The sequence below is a fragment of the Dendrobium catenatum genome, unplaced genomic scaffold (genome assembly GCF_001605985.2).
Source record: "Dendrobium catenatum unplaced genomic scaffold, ASM160598v2 fragScaff_scaffold_486, whole genome shotgun sequence".
In the NCBI taxonomy this organism is placed as follows: domain Eukaryota; kingdom Viridiplantae; phylum Streptophyta; class Magnoliopsida; order Asparagales; family Orchidaceae; genus Dendrobium; species Dendrobium catenatum.
Genome location: NW_021318948.1, coordinates 147,941 through 163,091, shown reverse-complemented (window position 1 = coordinate 163,091; position 15,151 = coordinate 147,941). Strand labels below are relative to the sequence as shown.

The 15,151-nt window shown below is 36.1% G+C and overlaps 1 protein-coding gene across 2 annotated transcripts in view; it reads right to left on the bottom strand.

Annotated features, from left to right (window-relative positions):
* The window catches only part of LOC110103005 (probable protein phosphatase 2C 71), a 20,625-nt gene extending 8,886 nt beyond the window's left edge, over positions 1–11,739 (bottom strand). Inside the window, exons 1-5 of one of the 2 annotated variants that reach the window (XM_028694444.1) lie at positions 11,404–11,739; positions 10,637–11,299; positions 10,467–10,537; positions 8,456–8,538; positions 1,646–1,715 (exon numbers count right to left, since the gene is read on the bottom strand). In XM_028694444.1, coding sequence (XP_028550277.1) covers positions 1,646–1,715; positions 8,456–8,538; positions 10,467–10,537; positions 10,637–11,299; positions 11,404–11,590 — 1,074 coding nt within the window. In that variant the 5' untranslated portion in view covers positions 11,591–11,739. Of the gene's footprint in view, positions 1–1,645; positions 1,716–8,455; positions 8,539–10,466; positions 11,300–11,403 lie in introns of both variants that reach the window. The other variant, XM_020831551.2, reaches the window with a different exon arrangement.
* Positions 11,740–15,151: the final 3,412 nt, after the last annotated feature.

Sequence of the window (15,151 nt, the reverse complement as noted above, 5' to 3'; positions counted from 1 at the left end):
TAATCTTAGAAAATTGTTTTACTTTATTTTTTATTTTATGCCCCTTTATCTTAAAGTCCAAAACTAATAATCGATGTTGGGTACATAAATTTTCACTCGGAATAACTTTACAATCTTTGCAATCTAAACGATTTAATTTTCTAATAAGAAAATAGTTAATCTGGGTTGTATTATATCTATTTTTATAAGTGATGAGATGCTCATTCCTTTTCTTAAATAAGGTATTAGCAATTAAAAAATCATAAGCTAAACAAATATCCAATATGGTCTTGCCACCTTCATTCGTCGTTCCAAATCCATGGCCTCCATGAATGCTTTTAAAATCATCTATCTCTCTACCAATATGTTCATTTAAATCTCCTCCAATAAAAACTCTTTCTTCGGTATCTTTTGTATTAATTCTTCTAAGTCATTCCAAAATTTTAATTTAGAACTCATATCCAAACCTACTTGAGGAGCATAAGCACTTATAATATTAACAATCTTATCATCAACAACAATCTTTAAAGCTATAATTATATTTTCAATTCTGTTAATTTTTATAACATTATCCTTCAAACTCTTATCTATAATCACATCTACACCATTTATAGTACGACTCTTATCTGAATACCATAATTTATATCCTAAACTATTAATTTCTTTAGCCTTCTTCCCAACCCATTTAGTTTCTTGAATGCACAAAATATTTATCTTCCTATGAATCATAATATTTATTAATTTCATTAATTTTTTTGTAAGGAGCCTATATTCCAAGTTTTTATCCGAATTTTAGTTTCATGGACTAGCTTCTTTGTCCACATCCATCCTTGATGTGGGAACCCATGCCTATTTAACACTGCACACAAGCGCCGGTGCAACAACCCTTGCACACTTGTCGCTGTATTTAGGCCATACAATGCGTTGCTTTCAAGGGACGCCCTAGCAATAGTCAACTAAAAGAAATAACATATAAATTCAAGCTCATAAAAAATCACACATTTAATTAAAAATTCACACCACAATAAAAAAATTCAATTTATATAAGTTTTTATTTAATAAATTGATAAATCGTTAACTTCAGAATAAAAATAAGCAAGAAAGGAGATCACAAAATAAAAGATTCAAGTTTAATGCACATATAAGAAGATGACTTTCCCTCTAATTTTCAAAGACTAGAAGAAATAAAATTCAACCAAAAAGTCATTCAATTAAAGTAAGATTTATTTTACATGGCTTAGATACCCCATATTTATAAACATAGAACTTTGCCTAAAAAAAGATCAGAACAAAGTCAACAACCCCAATAAAAAAAGCCTAGGTCCCTAAAATATTGCAACAAATAAACAAATCCATGGCAAAATAACTAAAACTATAGTACCTGATTGCATATTTTTCCCCTATGTAGGAATAGTGATGAATTTATTTGTTACAAACCCAGCACAAGATTACCAAATGAGTACCAAATCTACATGTAGTTCGCTAAAATTAGCCCCTTGCACATTCTCGAAACGCTAAATAAAGAACTAACACTTAGCAATATTTTGAGCACCTAAGCTTTAATACCAATTTTTTATAATATGTAATGATCTTTCCCTCAAATGAATATCAGAATAATTTTATATTTAAAATTGCTAAGAAAGGCAGTCAAAGAATAGCAATATACCTTAGAAGGATGAGGGAACAATGCTGCCCCAGAAGACAGTGAAAATTGTGGCACTGAAGCAACCTCAATCCTGGCTTGTAAAATAAAAACAAAGGTTATTAGAAATTCAATGACAAGAAAACCAGATAGGATACCGCAAAAAGAATAAGAAGAATAAAGTAGCAACCATTCTAACAAAAGCTTTGTTAAGAAGAAAAGAATTTTCCATTGGAGTGCAGGAACATGAAGAAAGAATCTTGCAATAAATTCATTAAAGCCAGTTCGCAAAGATAAAATCTCTTCTGTACTATCTAGCAAGTATTTTCTGTTACTTTCTAGAGTTGAGAATCTAAGACTTAATCAAGGAGGATATTGTGAAAGCTAACAATGCCACTTTCTTTAAAACAATATTCCAGCTGCATATTACCTATCTAGCAATAGTGAATCAAGGTGATTAATGGATTCATAAAATTTGGAATTAATGGGAAGCAAAGTGTTAAAAGATCAATGAATGGTTAGTTCCATGCACAAGTAAAAATACCCATAGTTCTTGGCTACTTTCAATCGTTTCAAGAAGTCCCATGTCTGAACTTCGCAACATGAACTATCATTTTCATTATCGACCTTTCCTTTGACCATCAGGTTCTATTTAAATTTTCAAAATTCAATACCTATCAAAATTTAAATACTTACAATGACATTAATCAATTAAAATTTTAAGCAAAATTCATCGATCCCCATAGCTATTTGTCGAGGATGATGAATTAAAGAATAATTTTAGCTCACAAAGAGTAAATGTCCAGTCGAGAATATCACAAAGATTCATTCTCAAATAATCCACCACCAATATGTTATGATATGTTTCTTCTAATCGACGATTTAACCCAATGACAAATGACTACACAAGTAAACAGTTATGTAGGGGCCCTATGATCGGATGGTTTTGCTGTAGATAGACACCACTATATTACGGTCATCGATAAAGATTATATATTCGCCAATGTCTATCACCCTTGAATAATGAATCATTTGATAAACTTGATAGAGCACAAAGCCATTTATTGACTTGAAATTTATTCCTTAGCAAGTATTCATCCTAAATCTACGAGATAACCTTGGACAAAGCAACCTATGGCTACAAACAAGTATCATTCAATTAGGTTGGGTCGATTATCCCTTCTAACTAAGTAGACTAGGGACCATGCCAACTTCGGATGATGGAAACATGAGATTTTAATTGAGTTCATCATCATTCCCCACACCATTCACTTCAAGCATAAGGTGATAAATTTAAAATCCTAAAAATATAAATCTATTGCTGGTATTTGTTGAATATTAATTATTCATCTAATGACTAGCCTTAATCGAAAGTGTTCTCTCATCACCGAGAGGGGTAATTAACAACAAGGGCCCGCGGCTATAGGAAACCTAAACTTAGATCTTAAATTCTTTGCAAATGAGGCAAAATCCCTTAGAAGTATCTTATCTAGAACCTAATCTAACTTCCAAAAATTTACCCATAATTTAATTTGTTAAAACTCTACTTAAATCACGTGGATCGGACGCGACGCCAAATTTTTATAACCCACAAATGTTGCATTTCCAACTCCTTGCCCCAACAAGAATTCCTTCTTGGAGACTTCTTGGCACATTGCCCCAAAAGAGGGATGATTTGGGGGCTGATTTTAAGGGGATTAATCAGGAGATGTTTCCTAATTAAAGATGGCATATTTGGGGGCTGAATTGGAGGAGATTAATTAGGAGATATTTCCTAACTAAAGAGAGCAGATTTGGGGGCTGAATTGGAAGAGATAAATTAGGAAATATTTCCTAATTAAAGAGGGCTGATTTGAGAGGTAATTGGGGGAGGGGTATTTTGGAATTTGTTGTTTTATTGTTTGCTATAAGTAGTAGAATTTATGCTATATTTGTATACATAATTTGATTTGAGAGTGCTATAATTTTCTTTTGTGAGGGGTCCTAGCTGCGTCTAGGATTTGGGAGAGAAGGTCCTCCTCTCGAAAGAGGACCATTGTATATTGCTTTGTTCGTATTTGATTTTCTATTATGGGCTCCGAAAATCTACCGCCTAGCCTTACCTCTTTAAGGACAGTTTTAACGAATTAGGTTCCATGGTAAATTTTCAGAAGACATATTGGATTTGAAATAATACACTACCCAGAGATTCCACTCTCCTTTTGTGAGGACTTTAGATCTGAGTTTGGTTTCCTATAGGCGCAAGCCCCTATAGTTAATTACCCCTCCCAGTCACGAGAGAGAACTTTTGATTAAGGCTAGTCATCAAATGAATACATTATATGCGTAGATACATGATATCCGACAGATAGTAGCAGCATTGATTGATATTTAAGAGTTTGATATTTAAAATTGAAAATTTCACTATCATACACTTAAACCGGATGATGGGAGAATGGTGATGAGCCCGATTAAGATCCCATGATTTTGTCATTCCGAGCCATAATGATCCCTGGTCTACTTAGTCAAAGAAGGTAGTCGACCCAACCTGACAAAATGATCTTTGTCGGCAGCCATGGGTTGTGTCGTCCAAGGGTATATTATAGACCTGGGGTGAATATGTGTCTAAGAAGATAAATTTGAATCCACCTAAGCTGACAAAGGGCTTGTGCCCTGTCAATTATATCCTATTGATTGATATCTCAATGATTAATGTCATTGGGGTGCATACAGGTTCTGCCCATGATCATAATTTAGTGGTATCATTTGGGGACAAAATCGTTAGTTTGAGGATACGTGCCACGTAATTATTGATATGAGATAGATTGAGAATAAATCTTAGTGATATTCTCGATCAAACATTAACTCTTTATGAGCTGAAATATATTTTCAAACTTGTCCATCTCGACAAATTGTTGCAGAGGATGGGTATATTTGCTTTACATGTTTGGTAGTTTATTTCAATTTTAAATATTTTGATCTGGTATTTTTAGAATTTTGAATTTTGTGAGCATTTGGAAGGTATTTGAAGGTGTTTAGCCAGTTCTGGTTGATATAAACATTCAACACGGTCATCATCGGGATGACTTATAAGCTTTTTTATTATATTGATTGAACCATATCGACTTTGATTGCTGACAAAGGACCAGGTTCTTTGCAGGCTTTATACCTTTATTATTGAATTTTCATTGTTTATATGCCTTGAAAGTCTAATATTAATGTATTAAATAAATATCTCGGTCGACGCCGCGACCGTATACTTGTTTGATAGTTCAAGCCGTGACGACTCCTATTTACTCGCATTGAAGGATCGGACTCGAACTTGAGTTTATTATTTAACTTGCGCAGCATCCTCAAACGTCACATATGCACCTACAACATGCTTGTCGGAACCCATACATGTGTTTAGGAGATATTTAAAATATTTAATGTTGATCAGTTGCACGGGCGACTGTCATTTAAACATGTGCGGTGCTTTATTTGAGAGCTTATAGATGTCTTTTGTCCTCTTGTATGCCTATTGCGAGTTCGTTGGTGTGGCGCTGGGTTTCACTTAGGAATTTGTAAAGGTCTTATGCCCGCTTGCATGGATGTTACGGATCTGGTGGCATGGCGTCGTGTTGTGTTGGGTCTCATTTGAGCATTTGTAAATGCCTTTTGTTCACTTACATGGATGTTGTGGATCCGGTGGTATGGTGTCGTGCTGCGCTGTGTCTTATTTGGGCGTTTGTAAACGCCTTCTGTCTGCTTACATGGATGTTACGGATCCGATGGAGTGGAATTGCACTATGGGTTGCTCATTGCTTTATGCAGGTAGATTGTCGTACACTAACTAGTCTCCTATCATAACTTATAGGTGCTTGCATTTATTGTGCATCATATGTCTTCACTTGCAGGAGGGCAGTGTATTTATTTGACGCTTAATGGTGATTCATTGCAAAGGCGTCGCAGCATTCGTTGCCTCTTACTGCACAACTTGTATGCATCTGATCCTTCTATATTCGCGTCATAGGTGGCATGCTACGCACAAGAAGGATCTCCTACAGTAACTCATAGGTATCTGTATTTACTGCCTATCATCCATCTTCTTGGCGCATCTATCATAGGAGTCATAGATCGATGACTATGATTTGGAGTATTTATTTATGATTTATTTCATGTATTTCATTTTCTTATTTCATGTTATGTTAAGTCTTTCCCATTTTACCCTTATGTTGGGTTATTTGTGTTGTAGCTTAATGGGCGTTTAGTATTTAGAGTCTTCATGTTTTGAGGTCTATATATTGAGTTGAGGTCCTAGGCTATTGTATGGAGATGAGATTATTATGAATGAAACTTTAATTTTTCTGAGTTATGTGTGTATTTGAGTATTATTGAGAGAAGAGTGAAGTCCCTAGGATTAGGGCAAAGCAACACACAACAACCATCGCCGTGGCATCTCTCACGCCCATCCTCCTTCCAAACATCCCACCAAGCACTCCAACCCTTCCAAACAGCCAACCGAATATTTTAGCCCTTCCCAAGCAGCCAGTAGGCCTTCCCACCCTTCAAACAGTTAGGCGACCCCTTTCCTTCCCCTCCATACAACCAACTAAGCCTCCCACCCTCTTCCGAACAGCCGACCAAACTCCTACTTTCCCTTGGTTGGCCAGCCTTTTCCCTACCCTCTTGGTATTCCCTCCACCTTTTTTTCCTCCCAATCCTCATTAATTCCACTTAATTAAAGCTTTTCCCATTACCATAGTTGCTGACTTTTTTCCTTACCAACTGTCATTAACTCCACTTAATTAAAGTCTTTCCTATTCCCTAGTTGCCACCTTTTCCCCTTCACAGTCCCATTAACTCCACTAATTAAAGCCTTTCCCATTTCCATAGCTGCTGCCTTTTCCCCTTACCAACCCCCATTAATCTCCCATATTGTTGTCCACTCTCCCCTCCATAATTCCCAAAGCCATTGCCCACTCCCACACACTTATTTATCTCCAAGTAGCCACCCCTTTTTCCCTTCCTCCATGGATGGTTAATCCCAATTTGGATCATGGCTTCGTCTTTGATGATCAAGGCCCAGTAAATGTGCTTCATTCTCCTTTCTTCGACATTGAATTTGGGAACGACCGTACCATTGACCAACGTCAACCTCTCATTCAGTGAAAACTCTCCCACCGTCCACCTGTCACCTCTTTCCCGGATAATCATTCCTTGAACAAAACTTTAAGTGCTTGCTTCTTCTTAGTGGCATCATTAATATTGTGTCAAGTTTTCTCCGGCTGGAATTTCATTGTGACTGTTCAAGTTGTTAACTGTGGGAATTTTGTTAATTGCAAATAGGCATTTAGTATCTTTGTTGTTATTTTATTATTCTCCTACTCTATTTGCAACTGCATGCTATTGCTTGATCACCAACTAAAAAAATTCTAAAATCAGCTCTAGTGAAACTTTAATTTTATAATTGGTAAGCTTGTCAATCACCTAGTAATCTCAAGCAATTTTTGCATCTAATATATGTTCACATCACATATACCCTTTTTTACAAGTCTCTCCTCACTCTTTTTGGGCAACCCCTCTCTCTGGATGGTAAGACCATCATGCATTTTTTATATCTAGTAGAGTCAACTCATTGTCACTAGAACTTTTTGAAAGAAGATACCAAACTCTCTACCATCACATTGACATTTTTATTCATAGCTTTACCCCTCATGGGTACCTCGCACTTAACTAAACCCTTTGTGCTTAAACCTTTCATGTTAGAAGTGTTGTTTAGAACCCTTAATGTTGAATCAAGAACTGAGCTGAATATTCTTAATCGAGAGTGCTCCCGAATATGACATTTGGAGTACAATTAACCATAGAAACTTCTGCCCATGAAAAATCTTTCATGTTAGAAGTGTTGTTTATAACCCTTAATGTTGAATCAAGAACTGAGCTGAATATTCTTAATCGAGAGTGCTCCTGGATATGACCTTTGTGCTTAAACCTTTCATGTTAGAAGTGTTGTTTAGAACCCTTAATGTTGAATCAAGAACTGAGTTGAATATTCTTAATCGAGAGTGCTCCCGGATATGACATTTGGAGTACAATTAACCATAGAAACTTTTGTCCATGAAAAACCTAGTTCCCAATAACCAAAAAACTCTATTTGGTCTCCCATGCCCTTCAGGGGAAATCTGTTTAATATATTTTCAATCAGTTTTCATTATTTTTCTCATATTCGTGTTAAAATTTGATCTTTATCACCCAATAACCTCAATTCTAACTCTAAAATAGAAGACTATCAAAACCTGCACAAATTATGTTCATAAATTGCAGAAAAAATATGTTCTCTAAGTATTGTTAACTATTGAAGATGTTATGAATGCATAACTTCATTGAACCATAATTTGGAAATATAACTTCTTAGAACCAAACAAAAAAGTTTCATATTCTATCGAAGTTCATGTTATTATAAAGTGGATACTTTCATGCAAAAAAAAAAAAAAAAAACACACGAACGCACTTAAAAAACTCCATATCTCATATTCTTATAAGACATATGGTTTACTTTAAATGTTTTCCGACAATAAAGCCATTACACTATTGATTCGCAACTATGTTTTTCTTTCAAATAACAGAAAACTAAGAACCAATAAACACAATAATAAGCGTAGCATAGAGCAAATACCAATTTTATGTGCAAGAATACCTTAACAGGAATAATCAGAAAATTGCATAAACCCAAACCAAATTACTGACAACTAAGATAAGCCTCATGACTACCATAGAGCATAAGTTTACCATAAATAAGTTACAAGAAGTGCTGGTACTGGTCAATTTCAACTACAGTTAATTCAATATTTCAGTCATAAAAGTTGACATTACCTTGATTTGGTTGAAGAATATTGGTCCATTTCAGTTATCTTAGCGACCTCATCAATCTGTTTGGCTTCTTCAGTATTCAATATCTAAAAAGCGTTATAGGAGGAACGAGGAAAAATGCCAAACTTCTATCAAATGATGATTAAATTTCAACAAGCACCTAGAAGTTACAGTGTAGTAGAGAGCAACTCCGCAAACAAATTCTACCTCATTAAAAATTGCAACACATATTTGCCTGCTTTGCTACTGTAAATAAACTACACAATGTTACTTTGGAAGTCTAGGTCAGGTAAAAGTGTTTCAAGGTTGAAGAAGCACAGAGTACCTATCAAATAGCATTAATTTTATAAAACTTGAAGTTCTGGACTACCAATATGATCTAGTAGCAATTAGTAATAAGTAATTAAAAAACTTCATGATTTCAGCTGAAGTTTCTGAAACATGCAACTAATGAAAACTGAATAATAAGTTCTGGACTACCAATATGATCTAGTAGTAATTAGTAATAAGTAATAAAAAGACTTCATGATTTCAGCCGAAGTTCTGAAACTTGCAACTAATGAAGACTGAAGAAGGCAAATCGTAATTTTTTTTCAATATCGCAATAAACTCTAACAGGAGTAGGAATTCGAATACTTAACATATTTGTAAACCATCTTAGGTCAAATGGAACAGCATAAAACAGATAAAAGCATATTTTATATACAATTAAGACAATTAAAAGTCAAAACTCAAATAAGACACTTACAAACTCTAAATTCTTTAATTGCATGTTGTTGGGAAGTAAAATCACGCAATGAAACAAACAAGAAAAAAAAAATACAGTGAAGAAAAAGAACAACAGAATTTAATGTGTAAAAACCCAAAACTGGAAAAAAACCACAGAACCACGCCACACCAAGAAATCCATTATGAAAATTGAGATAAATAGTATAGATCTCTCTTTCCACACTCTCTTTGTCTCTTTTCACTTTACACATAGTTATTACTTCAAAACATATAAGAGATGCACTTAAAAACATCCAAAAAATGCAACCCTTAATTGAAATAAGAAAAAGAGGGAAGAAAAACTGCTCAGTTAGACTCACAGTGCCGCCACACTGGAGTTTGGAGTGCACAACTCTCCACTCTCTGTCTCCAACCCGACTGTAGGGCCACGGTGTTGGGGGTTGGAACGTTGGAGTGCTCCACTCTATGTCACCAACCTTAGCTTGTAGTGCTACAACGCTCTAGCATACAATGCCGCGAGGTTGTACTTAAAAAAAAAAATTTCAAGGGCACAGTGAGCTCCTTGTCGAGCTCGACCAATGGGATTGAGGTTTGAGTCAATAGTACAATCTTACTGATCGATAAAATCATATTCCACATAAAATTAGCACGTGTCGCACTATAGGGCTAGTAACTTTGCAAATGAGAGTCTATAGGCTCCTCTTTTGGTGCAAAAAGTTAAAACCTCCACACATGCATGTGTTCTCAACTCATGTAGCTTCAAAAAAAGCTCTAAAATTAAATAATCATGGCATTATGAACATTAACATTGACACTAGATAATCCTTCTAAGTGGTTAGTATTTATTAAACACCACAAGTCAATCTTCTTTGCTCAAGTAGCTAAGATAATTTATTAAATAGCACAAGCTTTCATAGAATATACATGGTAGCTTCTCATGTATAAAGATTGCCTGCAAGATCAGATGCATGCATAGGAAAGTTGTTGAATCCTTCTTCAAACAACTCAAATATGGTGAACATCTCGATACACAAACACCGCAATAATCTACCTACACACCACTCTCATATGTGTCTATAGCATAGGAGCGTCAAAAAAAATTTGATGAAGCATTTGTACACCAATTGTAAGAAGGATAACTATACAAAGACACACAAAAGCCACAAAAATCTACCCACACACTACATACTTATTGGCTATCATATGGAACACTCAACCTTACACAGAAAATTAAGAACATATAAAAATTACAGGCGTAGTCAAAGATATTAGGGATGAAATGCACCTCAGATGATTCTTCCATGATGCTTTTCCCCTCTTTCGCTTTTCCATTGGAACTAACCTGAGAACTCAAATCTGAAACGCATTCAGATGAAATATATTTCTTCAAAGCGCTGCTATCTGTCAGAAAACTTTCAGTAGTTCTAAGGCAATAATCCATTGATACTTCTGTACCAGCGATGTCTCTCACTTGCGGAGTTTCAGCTTCTTCCTGTGATACAGGTCCTGAAGCAAGGGGAAGTGCATTACTTGAGCCCCCACTCAGCTCCCTTTCAGCACCAGCCCCTCTCTCCTTGTCAACATCCTGCAAAATTTCATCAGGCCGTAAAGAGACTACAATAATCTCGCTCTCAACCTCGTTGGGCTGCAGCATTTTCAATTCTGCCGAACCAGAACTGAGGTCTTCTCCAGATTGAGAAGTTACAATGGATTCCGCAGCCAACAAACTGACTTCAAAATCAGAGGCCTCGGATACCAGCGCTCCATCCAGTAAATCAGAAATGCTCTCTTCTAGGACAGCCACTCTGGGATACACTTCAGTATCTTTTGACAGCTTCTCCCCAGCATCTGAAACATGCGTCCCCACGTCGCTTTCCACTTTTTCTATTGACGTACGAAAACCTACAGAACTTGTCCTGAATTCATCGCCACTGCTGCCGCCCTCATCAAACGCAGGGCAAGATTCAGATCCCCTCCTCTCAAGTCCAGAACTTTCTTCCCTTTGTTCTGACATTTCACCATTAGGAAACCTCCTCGGCTCCATCTCCTCCACCAAACCCCTCCCTGTAACCTTCGCGGCATCTCCAAACCGGAAGACCACGCTTCCGTCAGAGTATTCTACCGAAGCCACCAAAGCCAGCCCAGTCAATAACACAAACAAAAATAAGACGCACAGCGAAGCATGATCCATAGCTCAGTAAGTAAAGGGGAGGCTGCAGTACCGGAGGTAGATAAGATATCGACGCTCGGCGGAGCAGCGGGTCTGTCCGTGGCGGAGATGGTTTGGGCAGCCCTTCTCCGTCCCTCAGGCGACAAGCAGGAAGTGAAACGGCGGCTTTGTGCAGATGTTGACTGCGACCGGAGCTTGAAGGAGGGAGGGTTGATGCGGGCAAAGGGGATATCGGCCATTAAGGGGGTGGTGGATGTGGTTGAGAGCTCTGCAAGAATTCAGTTGCATTCTATATTGAGATAAGAGAACGCGATAGAAAGAGGAAATGCAAGCGATGAGCCTGAAGAAAATTTTTAAGGATATTTCAGCTCCACAGTTTTAAAACAGAAATTTGAGTTTGCATGCTCGAAACATGGAACATATTTCTCAATAAAAGTTCAATATCGAGTACGGAGTTGTACCGAGTTTTTTCAAAAAAACTCGGTATTGCGCTGTTTTGATCTAAAATCGAACTTAGAGAAGCGTACGTTCACTGGATGTAATAAAAGTTTCGAAATATGAGAAGTATATTCTCTTTTTTTATTTTTTATTGAGAAATATGTGTAAAAATTTTCACTGAATTAAAATATGTCAGTTTTAGATGGAAGACCTTTTTTTTAAGTTTGTTCCTTCAAAAATTATTTCAAATAATGCTCCAATAAGATTTCCAATAAGATTTGAATATATGTGATAAAAAAATGGTCAATGATAAATATTTTGTTTAGGGCAGCTTCTTTATTTTTCAACCATTAATCATATTTTATATTTGATCTTTATTTTACTGCTTTTAATTAAAAAAAAAACAGCATAATTCTTATTCAAAAAAAGAATTCAATCAAATTTCAAACATAATTCGAATAAAATGTTAAAAAATTAATAGAATAGTTGCATAAAGTTTATTTGTTGTTTGAATAAAATTCGAACTTGTTGTATAACAAAGTAGCATACTACAATCCTGACAACTATAATACAATAAAACAAATACGATAGAAGATAGGATTTTTTTAAGAAGCATTATATTTATTGTAAGCTAGAAAATTCATGGCGGACGAGTAAGAGCATATTATGTCTTAACTTTGCATGAAGATCTAACACCCAAATAGATAATTAAAAAAAAAAAAAAACACACACACACACACATCAGTGACATAAAAGTTTTTATGTGAAAATCCAAAAAGAGAAAAAACATTGAGGTCAAACTTAGATAAAATGATTCAACTATGTAAGCATTGATTACAAAAATTATCAATCCCTTAAATTAGAGACGACAATATTACATGAGTATGAAGATTTTGTAAAAAATATGATAAAGTCGGTATAAGAAAAAGGCATTTGGACGGTTGTGATTGAGTGACAACGATATAATAATGTTGGTCTTGTGGTTATGGCTCAACAATAGCGATCATTATTCGATAGTGGTCCAACAATGGCAGTCGGGTGGTTAAACTCCAGCGACAATGATTGGCTGGTGGTTCTGACAATGGTGATCAATCGTCAAAGGTTTGATAGTGGCAATAGAGGAACAACGGTCTAACTATGATGGTTCGATGTTGGTAGTTGGGCATTTACAATTCGTCAATGACGTTTATGCTGTGAAACCCTTAAATTTTCAATTTATGTTTGAAAAAAAAAATTTGTGATGTTAGTACGGGACGAACCGTCTGGACGAACTGAAGAAATGTTGAAAATATGTATGGTTAGTACGGACGAATTGCCAGTACGAACAGAGAAAATATGCACGTTCGTCTGGACGAACCTGGAACCGTCGGGACGAACCGAATAGAGAGCATCGTCCAGGGACGAAGAAAATTGGAATTAATTTTTGTTTGAACGATTAGAGTCCAGAGGAGGTCGTCCCGGGACGATTGGACATCGTCATAGACGATCCTGCTTGATAAATATCTGAATAGTGTCGATTTTGAAGGGAACGCAAGCCGAGGAGAGAGAAAAACGAAGGGAGAAGAAGAAAATTCACGTTTTGGGCGACTTCGGTCCGTTTTCGTCCGTCGTCGTAGTTGGAAAAGTTGACCGACTCGAGATAAGGCACATTATGCCTTTCTCAATTTTTCAGAAATATGATTTTTGACGGATTTTCTATTTCAAGTTCATTTTTCGTTAGCGAAAAACTGGTATAACTTTGCACCGGTAAAACTTTTACTGCGTAATTTTTGGTTTGTTTCTGAGATGATGTTTTTGCACGTTTTGAGTATTTTCTGGAAGATTTTTATCGGGTATTTTGAATTCTGCTGTGTTTTAATCGAATTACGAATTATCTGGATGTTGAAAAATGTTGCTTCAGTACAATGAAAGTCTTATAATGTTGATGCGTATATTCTGTGATAATTTGGTAAATTCTGAATTTGTGAATTTTGTAAAAATTCCATATACTGTTGTTATGCCGCTGACGAATTTTCTGAAGTATTCGATTTTTCTGATTTGAATGCTTTGATGTGATGTGACATCAGAAGGGAGTTATAAGTGGCCGGAATCCTTTGTGATTCCGTTGTCTGGGTCCGTGAAATCTGAAAAATAAGTTTTGTTCTGAAAATTCTGTATATCTATTCTGTTCTAATACTTTAAGCACAAAAGGAGACATAAGGAGCCAGAATCCGTTGAGATTCTGTCTGTGTCAGGGAAGGGAGGCATAAGGGGCCAGAATCCATTGAGATTCTGTCTGTGTCAGGGAAGGGAGACATAAGGGGCCAGAATCCGTAGATATTCTGTCAGGTTCGGGGGATCTGATATGTGAAATACGTATTATATGATTTTATCCGATTTGACCATGTGCTTATGATTTGTACGGATTTGTATGATTCTGTCTGTTCTGTAATTTAAAGATGATTCTGATTTGAATATTCTGCTATATGAATTCAGTTCTTCTGTATATGTATTCTGTCTGCTTATATGCGTATTTGAATTCTGTACGGATACTCTTCAGATGTATTTTAGTTGTGTGTTTCTGGAGATTTTGATTGGCTGGTGTAGTCTTGCCGAGCTGTTAGCTCATTCTTGTTTCTGCGTGGTTTTCAGGTTCTGGGAAAGGGAAGGTGGTCTTGGACTAGCCGTTTTGTGTCTGATCTGAGATTAGGTATTTTGTACTTATGATTTTGTACAGTCATGACTTTTCTGTTCTGTTCTTTCTGTCTGTAGCCATGCACTGTATTGTACATGATTCTTTTGATGAAAGAAGAAAATATGGATGGACTGTTCTGTATATTTGGATGTTTATATTAGCTCTGTGTTTTTGTATGTTTGCTATTTGGAAGAAAGTCTGACGCAAATTCTAAAGCTAGATCCTGGATTTTCAATATTTTTGTCGCGGCCCGACGCGAAACTATTCGTTCCGGTCGGGTTGGATCGTGACATATGCGATGTGCCAATGGCAGTGGTCTTACACGAGGTGGTTAAAAGATGAAGGTCCATGACTTGAATCGAGCGTCAAATGTCCAACGGTGGTAGCGAGGAGGCAAAGTTTTGGTGGCGGCAATCGAGCAACGAAGGTTTGATAATGATACTACTCTGGTGGAGTTCCGAGATTCTTCAAACATTTGAGTTCTTTAAATCTCTAACTAATGATCATCTTCATGCAAAGGGACAAGGTCTATTTATATACTTTTAAGAAGGACATGCCCCATAAATGTAGAAAAAATTCAAAACTCTCTATTGGACGACCCATATTAATTACTTTGATTATTGAGCATTCATTCAACATTTAAGCGCCTTAATATTGTTAGAATTAAGTATATTAAACTTGTCGGATT